General features: G+C 40.8%; 1 protein-coding gene across 1 annotated transcript in view; it reads right to left on the bottom strand.

Moving 5' to 3' along the window:
* Positions 1–220: 220 nt before the first annotated feature.
* The window catches only part of pde6a (phosphodiesterase 6A, cGMP-specific, rod, alpha), a 60,450-nt gene continuing 49,353 nt past the window's right edge, over positions 221–11,317 (bottom strand). Inside the window, exons 22-25 of the mRNA XM_049586427.1 lie at positions 5,961–6,035; positions 2,549–2,632; positions 2,050–2,218; positions 221–1,722 (exon numbers count right to left, since the gene is read on the bottom strand). Coding sequence (XP_049442384.1) covers positions 1,679–1,722; positions 2,050–2,218; positions 2,549–2,632; positions 5,961–6,035 — 372 coding nt within the window. The 3' untranslated portion in view covers positions 221–1,678. The remainder of the gene's footprint in view (positions 1,723–2,049; positions 2,219–2,548; positions 2,633–5,960; positions 6,036–11,317) is intronic.

Below are 11,317 nucleotides of genomic sequence, written 5' to 3'. Positions count from 1 at the left end.
TTAATGTAGTCACTTTCCTCTGTACTCACCTCAGGCAGTGCATGGATTTATCACTTCTCGCCCTCCATCTGAATTTTGTGCATCATAAAAGTCACTTGACTGCAAACAAGCTATTTGAAGAGACTCAGACAGTAATGCTCTATGATCGGTGACTGTTTTGGAAACTCTTCTTTGTTGGTGTTTTCAAAAGGTTTGCTGACAATAAACACTGAAGCTGTCATCTGAGCAGAAACATTTTTATTGCAAAAGCTTCAACATTTTGACAAAGTCTATATTTCCTCTTACATGTAGCTGGTCTCCCAGGTTTGATCTTTTTACATCACATATGTAGCTTGCTGGATGCAGGACTGGAGATACGGTACTAGAGCAAGTAAAATTTGAGCTGTGCACATAATTCTCAGCTCTAGATTCACGCTGCATGTAACTTCCTAAAGAAAGTATGTTGTTCAGGTTCACACACTGACCGTGAGACTCCAGATATTGACACTTTTCAAAAACAGTGAAAAACAAATTTACCACTGATAATGTCGCAGGGCAAAAAGAGTACGATGACAGCGCATGGACAAACTAGACGGCAACAGCTGCACTGTAAACACTGCGGTCGAGCCAGCCAACACTTGGGTTTTGATGCACGTCTATTATGCTGTTACGGTATGGGTACTTGGAGCAGCCAAAGAAGCTGAAGAAAGTCTTGCATTTCAGCATTTAATCTATACATCATGTATTAAATAAGACTTGTTAAATGTGTGACATCACCATGGACGTTTTAATATGATTAAAATAAATAACAACAAAGAAGCGCAATGGATTTCTGCTCGGGCTATGATCATAAGCAGTTTCACTGTGCATTACTGTAGAAGGAAAATCAGCTCATATGATACTGTAACTCACTGAACATTTCCTTCTTTATGTCGTTTTCTATATGTTCTCTGACATTTATCCTAACGATATGAGGCGGTCTTTGTGGAAAAAAAGCTTGTTTAGTGGACTAACTTTGCACTTGAAGGTTGCCCGTTCACTTACGTTTTAACAGGTCTGACGCTACTAATGCGCCCCGGCTGTATCTAGGCTAACGGCTAACATGCTAACTATTATTTGTATGTCACTAGTCACTTGAAACAAATTTAGGACGACAGGAGACAGGTTGAAATAAACCAAAATTCCCCTTAAAGTGTAATCCTGCTCTGCATTACACCAACTATGACCATTTAAAATTTAATTTATTTTACTGTACAGGTCCTGAGAAAATTAAATGTTGCAGCAGTAGATGTTGTATTTCTTTCAGTCAAATCAGGCCGAGGCAGAGGTACCAAGTAAGGAGGACAAATACACCAAATGGTGCGGGTAAATAAAATGTTTTGGTGCAGGTAATTTTAAAAATTACGTAAGTACATGTGCACTGTACATGTGCGTGACCCTGCACATGTTATGCTTTTATGTTGGAGGTTCCCACAAACGCCTGAACACATCATAAAGCCAAGTGTATCTAATGAGTAATACAGTATCACAGAACCCAAGGACGGACATGAAGAAGTAGTGCAGAAAGAAGTTCAGGAGACAGTTGAAGGAAGAGACCTGGGTATGTCAGGTGAGATCAAAAAAAGAAGAGAGATTTTTGGGGAAACCCGACGCTGGACCACCACCATGCAGTAAGGAACCAGGTACTGTTGTAGCATCTCTAGCTGACAATACAAGTCTTTGAATTGGACTGGGCTGCACCCGCTGCAGGAGGGAGGAAGGAAAGAAGGAAGGAAGGTAGGAAGGAAGGGAAGGAAAAACAGAGTGGAAAGTATTTAGTTAGACAGACATTTAAAGTGACAGGATGAAAAATGAATTCAGGTTTTTTACATTGTATACACCTGTATGTGTATTTGTGTACCTCTACTGTTACTATGGTTACCAAGGAGCAGTTTTGGCAAACATTTCTCACCCAAAATTACCTCAGGATTGGCACCTGAACGGTTTCAGCTCAGGGGCATTTAGGTCCCACACGAAACTGGGAGAGTAATGCATCATCTGTGTGTGTTCACATGTCTGGGAGCCTCCTACCTTGTTTGGCTCCTGCAGCGTTCTGAGCTGCCTCCTCCTTGGCTTTCTGCTGCTCCGCGATGGCAGCCAGTTTGGCCTCGTGCACCTCCTTCAGGGCGTTCCACTCCTTCCTGTTGTTCAACAGGCGATCCAGCATGGGGGTGATCTCCGGGTGGAAACGACTGAACTCCTGGAGAGCAGGACAAGTCAACACAAATTAAATCACAGCAAATCAATAGAGCTTTGTTAGGTCCAAACAGTTATTAAATCTTAGAAATACAACACTAACAAATGAGTTTTAGACGGTGCTGACAAAGTCGATGATGGTAATCAAGTTGTGCACCTGAACCATCTTGAAATAAAGTTACCTGGCCGAAACGTCAATACCAACTTAAAATACCATCAGTTTCTGGATGAGACAGACTCAAGATCTAACGTAACAGCTGTCACACCTGCACGTACAGCTGCAGGTGTTAAAAAGAGTCAGTAGTGAATGTTTCTGTGTGGTGTGACGTCTCACCTTGTACACGAAAGCGCAAACGAAGTCGATGAAACCACACTGCAGCTTTGGCAGCTCATCTGCTTTGTTTCTGTCCATCATGGGCTGAAGGGGGAGAGAAAGGTGTCGTTATCAACTGTACTGCTTGTATATTAATGACTTTATAAAGATCAAATGTGTCAACTTATTTCAAAGGGTATCTTCTGTACTTTTTTTTAACCTGGATTCTATTTCTCCGACTTTTTTGCCTTTCAGACCGAGAGTGATCTCCTTTGGTCTGAATCAGGGACTCATGTTGTTCCAAAGTTGTATAATTGCCTAGAGTTGGTTCGTGTTCTCACGGCAGCATTTACAAGCGGACCAGATCAAATGCCTTGTGTGAGAAAGCTGCTCTTGATTGGTCAGAATTTCCATGTGGGAAAAATCCAGGAAGTAAAGCAAACGTTGAAGAAGAGTACACTTGCAAGATAAATGTGACACTTTCTAATGTCACAATGGAGGGACAACTGCACAGGTTGATTTTAGCGCTGCTCATCGTGGACTATATTGCTGTCATTGTTCATTTTAGTCAAAGCATACAGTTTGAAAACGAGGCGCGGCTCCAACTAGAAAACAATGTTTTGATGCATTGGATGTGCTGAATGTGCATATTAAGGCAGTACAGGAGGAGGTGCACATTAATCATCCTCCAGGACTGTAACATGCTCATGTTTAACCCAAACAATGTGTCATGTGACTGCAGTTGCTTCACATCCAGGTCGGAACACCTTCTCACCACAAACCAACCGCACCAGAGTTCATTTGTAACCCGGACCGAGACCACCTCTTCAAGAAGGTCTTGATCTGGTTGTTTTGGTGCACACCTGAGTGTGATTGCTGTGTTCACACCTGCCCAAACGAACCGCACTGAGGGGGCAAACTAACTTGAGCCCTCTCGGGTGGCACCCTGCTAAAGTTGCTCTTAAACTGTATATTTTGCCAGATGTTTAATACTGTATTGTTCTAAAACTGTGACCCTGACCCAAGGAACACATTGGCTGTGAATCGTTAAAATTGTGGTCATTGTATTTAGTGTTACTGTAATTTTGAAGCATTCTCTGGCACAAGAATTTCCTTCAGGATAAATAAAGTTCTATTGAATTGAACTGAATTAAAGTGAAGTTGACCTCTGACCTCTTGGCAGAGTCTTGTTTATCAGCTGCAGTACCATCACAAAGGAGGACAGAGCTCCATCCTCACTGACTGAAAAACTGTGGGTTCACTCAGTTTGTACAAAAGAAGCCCAAACAGAGTGTCGCTTATAGAAAAGCATCACTTTGAGAGTTTGAATTAACATGTGGCGCTACATTATATTCACATTAGCAGCCACTTCCAAAAAGACGTGAGCGTGAGCAGCACACTGGACTGTAGAAACCTGTCACAGTTCACGCAGGCTGTAACTGCCCACCTACATTTGTGTCGCAGCCTCTGCAGAGGTTTTTTTTTTTTTTTCCTTGTCAGACTACAGTGAGTCACAGAATCGACTGCTGGGAAAACACAAACTGATCAAAATGAAAAGTTTTCCCTGCTGACACAGATGCTATTAAATTCGGAGCACTGTGAGGTTACAGAGTGTGGGATGGTGCTTCTCGCACTTCAAGTGTCTCAAGGACACGAGGGAGCGAAACAGAGAGAGACACAGAGGCAGAATGGAGGAGAGGGAGCCAGGGGAGGGTACGGTCGGCTGGGTTAGGGCCACAGTACCCGCTCTTTCTGTATCAGTGCTCCACATAATGGCCTGTACATCGCTCAACACCACCGCCACAAGGAACTAAATCTGTCTTTTCATTTTGTCTTCCCACTGCGTCACTGTGTCTCTTGTTCTCCTTTCTCTAATCGTGTCCTTCCTGCTCCCCATCCTAAATTGAAGCCTCAAGGAGAGCCTTGTCTTGCCTTAATTCCCATGATTCCTGTCCACCCACCAAATCCTTTTTCTCCTCCTCTCAAACTTTAACTCACTGGCACAAACTTAAAAAAAAAAACACTGGAGAGATGGTCAAACAAAGTAAACTGAAAAATCCACCGACACAAAAAACTTTTTACAATTCAAAATAATTGAAATGATTGATCAGACATTTAACAGCTTTATGCAGCAGTTTAAATGAGCATCATTATGTAGTTCAAACTATTAACTCACTTGCAACTGCTGCAGCTTCCTGGGTCACCATATTCACACGACTGGTTGTCCCTTACACTATGTAGCCAAGATAACGACCATCGGCCACCAAGATGGCGATCACTGACGTCATGCAGCGTTCCATACTCAACTTTTCGACCATTATGAGCAGTGTTGGGCAGTAACTAATATTACTTTTTCCAGTAATGAGTAGAGTAACTAACTACTAATAATATTTCAGTAATAATATTACAGTTACCCCAAAGCTAAACAATTCACTATAACGTTATTTATATTATCACGTCACTACTGACTTAAAATACAACCATAACATCAGCAGACTCATTTAGGTAATCGTCGCCTTGCGTAGGCACGTCACAAAGCAGCGAGCTAGTTTGGAACACGGAAACTTTTACCGTAGCAGCTGGAAATATTCCCAATACCTTGATTTTGTCAGAGGGAAAGATGACAAGAACACTACTGCGACATGTAGTCGGACTAAAACTCTTTCCACTATGAAAAACACGTCCTCAAACATCCGGCCTGAAACATCTTGGCTGCTACAATCGACAGCACAACAACATGAAGCTCCAGGAAATACACCCCACCAAAGGTGAGCCCTCCTCAGGTTGGAGGTTGGCTCTAGCCCTACACTGGCTAATCAACCAAAACTGCATTTTACTCGTGGACAGCTGCAGCTACAAAGAAGTGATGAAGCTTGTGGATGACATGTTGCTCCACAAGTGAATCTCCATCTTTGAGCCAGATCTTTGAGAAAAATACCGTCACAGGCAACTGAAATAGTAACATTATTACTTTTGAAATGAATAACGATTTTTAGAGAAGCAAGCCGAACGCTGGTTATGAGTGCACCATCTCATTACTCATAGTGCACTGCATTTTGCCATACTTGTCAATATGAACACACTGATGCACTCAAAACATCAACTGTAAGTACGAAAGATAGCAAATTGAGATTCAGAAAAGATAAAACTGTTAACCATCTCTGCACTTACAAAATCTCATAGAAACTTTTTACTTCCTGCCATAACACATCTGATAATAATAATGTTGGTCATTATTGATTCTCAAAGAGAAGTCCTCTCCTCTGAGGCCAGAGGTCGACTTTAAATCGAACTGCAGCTCTGTTAAAGCTGGAGGGTGTTCAGTGTTTTAGCTTCAGGGAATGTCGATATAAGATAAATGCATCTGTCCCTCTAAACCTTCTTTTTAGTATCTCTCTCTCTGTCTCAAGCATTTCACTCTCCGTGTCCTTACAATGGGATTTTGCTCCAGGACTGTCCTCTCCAGGTCTCCCTGCTCCCAGAACTCTGCAGCGACCGACAACGCCACCTAGAGGGTGAATCAAAAAGGAATTTGTGTCAGTGGTGCAGCTGACAACATGAGTGACAATAAAAACAATCACATGTACAATTATTTAATTTTGATCATCAGCACACTCTGAGTTCTTCGAATGAACTCAAACTATGTGGAGGCTGAGCTACATCTCAACTTTCCTCTTACATCTCAACTTTCCTGAGCCCAAAATGTCATCTTTAAAGGGACCAATTATGCAGTTATGCTATTTTTTTAAGTTCATATTTATATTTTAGGTTACTATTAGAACATGCTTACATGTTCCTATGTTCAAAAAACCTTTATTTTCCTCATGCTGTCTGTGCTGGAACACCTGTGGTTTACTCTCTGTCTGAGATGCTCCGTTTTTTTTAAAAGCCCCTTTCAAAAAGTCCAGTCTACTCTGATTGGTCAATGTGTCCAGGTCTTCCGCCTCTTGGCATCACTGCGCCATCATTGCAGGTGGGGAATGACTTTAATCAGGGTTCCCACATATATTCATGGACAACATTTAAAAATTTTACCTGACTTTCAAGAACCCATACTAAGAAATATTGTCTTACCCCATTTGCCTGCCGTTTTTCAAACCAAAATCAGATTCATACTCTATTCAAACCTGATTTCGGCCAGCTGACATACATGAAGAGAGAGAGGGACTGTGGGGAGAAAATGAAGAGACTACGTAATGGTAAACAAAACCTCACACACTGACACATATAGACACTTTTGTTGTTAGTAAAGTGTTAAGTTTTGTGGTGGGTGGGGCTTAGCTGGAGGCAAAACATCTCCACAGACATTCGCTAGCACTAGCAAGTTCTGTTGGCTTGTTTCAGACAATGGAAGAAGATGATGCGAGTGGTGCGTTCAGAAATACTCATTCTGAGTGTGGGAGCGCACTCTGGCACAATCTTGACTGATCGTAAATTCGGAGCGCTGTCTGAATGTACCGTTTGGTTATCCAGAGCACTCTGTGCACTCGTCTGGAGAGTTGGAGCAGCAGAGCACCGAGCGTAGTGAATGTGTGATTGACTTAACCGTTTAACAATAAAAGGGTCTATATGACAGGAAAAAAGGAAAAGCATAGCGGGTCCTCTTTAAGTTGCTTCTTTTGCACAACAAACAGTCCAAATGATTGACATAAAAATAAAAAAGGAGCAAGTCGTTACATTACTGTTGTAGATTTATTTGCCCTCAGCTGTTTCAGCACAAAGTATTCTGGTGAAATTGTCCTTTTTTTAATTATTTAAATTTTTATTAATTTTTAAGACAAAAAAAAAAAACAAAAAACACACACACACACACACACACACCCACCCACCCACAAACACCAAAATTAACACAGACTTAACAAAGACAGCGTCATTCCCACAACATAAACAGCAGAGCTCACAGTATATGTTTCAGAAGTCCAACAGCTCAGCATCGTCTATTGAAAAGTTCATAAGTTGACCCATTCCGGGGGTCAGACCCGGAAAAAAATAAAAAAATAAAAAAATATGATTCGTAATAATGCAATTTGGCTATCATTAGTTCAAATGATGCATTGTCTGTCATTAGTTTAACCCAGTCTCTATATTCAGGTGTAGCTCGGCCTTTCCAGTCACGAAGAATAACTCTTGCAGCTGAAATAAAGCCTGTCATGGCAAAAGCAAATGCAGCTTTTGAAATTTTAGGTAGACATGACATGTCTCCCAAAAGGCACAGCTGGACTGATTAAGGTACGGGTACACCAAGCCATTCCTGAATTGTTTTGATTACCTCTCTCCAGAAAGGCCGAACTAAAGGGCAGGCCCACATTGTATGGATAAAAGTGCCTTCATGCATCTTACATTTCAAGCATAAGTTACTTTCAAGTAGGCCCAGACGGAGAGGTGTAAAATAATATTGATGAAGTATTTTATAATGTATAAACTTTCCCTGAGCTTCTCTTGTGAACCAGCCTGCATTATTTTTTTTCTCCAGTAAAAAAACAGTAAATAGTAAATAGTAAATAGTTTTTTGTTACATCATTTTAAATAGTAAATAGTTTTTTTCTCCACTGTTATTGCTGGGTTATTCCAAGGTGAAGAATATCCCTGTTTATACTGTGAGATCTTTAATAATTGTCCTTTAAGACACAGGCTGTCAGATACTGGCTGCTGCTGGAGCACCATTTCCATGGGGCTGATCTGAGTGGCATTTTAACAAGCAGGAAATCTTCCCGTGCATGTTGTTAAAATCAGCCCATAAGGCTTTCACAATGTCCCATAAATGAGAATCTTATTCACAGCTCACAAGGCAGTTTCAGGCTTTGTGTCCTGATGAGATGAAAGCCAGTTTTGTCTGCCCTCACAAACCTAAAATGGAGCAACGTGAGATCTGATGAATAATATGTGAATTCTGTATTCAGGATAGAAACCCTCATTTTAGAAAGACTTAGTCATCAAGCCAGTTTTGGGGAAAAATTGCCATGAGGCTGGTGCAGCCAGATATTCTGTGTGCGTGGGCGGCAGAACTGAGTGCAAAATAAAATATCTGCCATAAAAATGTCAGTGGAATATCTTATCAAGAATGGAGCAGCTGGAGCTTTTGTCTCTCCATAACATCTTAGAGAGGGCTGTCTATCATCAGTAAAGATCTGTGTGAGTCTATCTGTGCTGTGGAAGATTTTAATGTAGAAATCTGACCATCTTATCCACTTAAATCACAAAGTAGATCTATAATACAGACTGATTTTGAGCCAGCAGAGGTTCACTCTAGTTAAATCAAATCCTGGTGCTGAGCGTCTGCAGGCCTCTGCACATAACAACCATGAAAACTTTCTGAAGGGCAGCTGACATGTGTAAGCGCTGTATTCAGGGTGGAATTCACCTTTAAAAAGGGAAGTCTTAGTCATCAAACTACTTTGGGAGCACAATTCGCAGGAGGGCGGCCGATGCTGTAGATAGATATCCTGACAGTGTGTGTGGGATGCAGAGCTGACTCACCAGGTGCAGAATAAGGTGAAATCCAACCCAAATAAAAAAAGCTAAAAAAAAAAATAAAGTGGAATATCCTAATTGCCAGAATTTGTGCAGCACATGAGGAGAAACAGAACTCACGTCACATAAAACTTTAAAATGATATTGATGTTTGCAGGAACATCACGTGTTGCGGCAATATTTATTCCGTCAGTTTGATATGATGAGATGTTTTGCTCTATATCTGCTTGAATAATTGAATATAATGAACCTCTTGAAATACATCTGTAACAGAGGAACATTTTGATTTTGGGAGCCTGGAGGAAAGTTGGTGGTTTGAATCACAAAATGAAATGGTGGCTCCATATCATCTCGTTCACGATAATACCAGTATCATTTTTAATATGATATGAAATATTCATGTGATACTTGCAATATTTCGACTCGATTTCTTGACATATTGACATCACACTGTTTCCCACTGTAACAATAAGCATGGCTGAAAGCCTGTCGCTCATGCAGCATTTGAAGATAACTGCAAACACGGCTGTTCTCGGTTTTTAATGTCTGATAGTCCACCGCTAACATTTTCGCCATGTATCGTCTCATCAACAAAGATAAAACATAGATTTCGTCTTAGTTTTTAGCTCATCATCGTCGTCAAAATATTTTCGTCATAGTTTTCGTCAACAAAGTGAACACTGCCTGAAACTGACGTCATTTTAAGTCCACACTGATGAGTGGCCATGATGATGGACTTGTCCCGCCCATGGCAGTGATTGACTAATCAAGTCCCCCACGGCTCTCTGGTTGTTTGTTATTTTAACCAAGAAATTCTTTCATGTCACAGTGGCAGGCGAATCAGTCAACTCAAACTCGGTGGCGTTGAAAGGCTTAAAGTGAAAAAAAAAAAAAAAGAAAGCAATGGATGGCGAGGACAAACATGGATCAGAGATGGGACTAAGGGAAAATACGGATGCACCGCTCAGCCTTAAGCCCAGGATAGACTTGCGGCAAGACAAAATCGTTTAAGAACATTGCAGAGAAAAGTTGCAGCGGTGTGAACTGGCCGGTCTGAGCTCGACTCAAGCCTGCTGATGGTGTCACCTGCAACTCAGCTAGTCAAATCACCACCAGGGGTCCATATTGGGTCCCATTTTATTTACTATTTATATAAATATCTTGTGTCAAAATGTAACTGACGCAAAGTTTCATTTTTATGCGGATGACACCATTTTGTATAGTTCTGCTTCATCATTAGCAAGTGCCATAGAACATCTGCAATCTGCCTTTAATATCGTTCAGAAAAATTTTTATATATTGAGACTCGTACTCAATTCTGACAAAACTAAAATTATGTGGTTTTCGAAGTCAAAGAATACAGATGATGATGTTTGTCAGATTGTTACGCTATATGACAGAGTGATTGAACGAGTATCAGTCTACAAATATCTGGGATTTTTCTTAGAAGAAAATTTGTCTTTTAAACATCACACTGAGTGTCTTACAAAAAAACTCAGGGTTAAGTTGGGTTTCTATTTCCGAAACAAATGTTGTTTCTCCTTTAGTGCGAGAAAAAGACTTATACAAGCAACATTTCTATCAATACTTGACTACGGTGACATTTTATACATGCATGCAAACTTATCTTCTCTGAAAATGTTGGATTCAGTGTAGCATGCAGCATTAAGGTTTGTAACTGATTCTGGTTTTCGTACTCATCACTGCAGCTTGTATGAGAGTGTTGGTTGGCCTTCTTTGCACAATCGTAGATTGGGACATTGGTACATTTTTCTTTATAAGGCCATATTGCGTGATTTGCCTTCTTATTTATGTTCTCTCTTGATTCCTAAAGTCACCAGGAGCTGTAATCTTCGGTCAGATGGACAAATTATGTATGTCGTTCCTCGAACACGAACTGTCTTTGGTGATAGTGCCTTTAAAGTATTCGCACCCTCGTCCTGGTGTGAGTTACAGAGACATTTTAAAATGGATTACCTGCCAAGTATGGAACATTTTAAAAGTAGGATTAAGGACTATTTGAGTACTAAATGCACATGTCCTGTTACTGAGTGCTGCTGGTGATTATACTGTCTTGAAGTGAACTGTTTTGTAGCTGTTTGTTTCATGTTGTCTGTTTTAACCTATTGTGTTTTTTTAGTGCAACTATTATGCTGCTGTCTTGGCCAGGACTCCTTCGCAAAAGAGACTCTGAATCTGAATGGGACTATTTCCTGGTAAAAATAAAGGTTATATAAAAAATAAAGTCAAAATGGCCACAGACGGCCACATGGTGACGCATGTTCGCATTCTGCTGCAGGTCCTCTGAGCCCTCTTTTT

The sequence above is a fragment of the Epinephelus fuscoguttatus genome, linkage group LG9 (genome assembly GCF_011397635.1).
Source record: "Epinephelus fuscoguttatus linkage group LG9, E.fuscoguttatus.final_Chr_v1".
Lineage (NCBI taxonomy): Eukaryota > Metazoa > Chordata > Actinopteri > Perciformes > Serranidae > Epinephelus > Epinephelus fuscoguttatus.
This window is presented reverse-complemented; position numbering and strand designations above follow the sequence as displayed.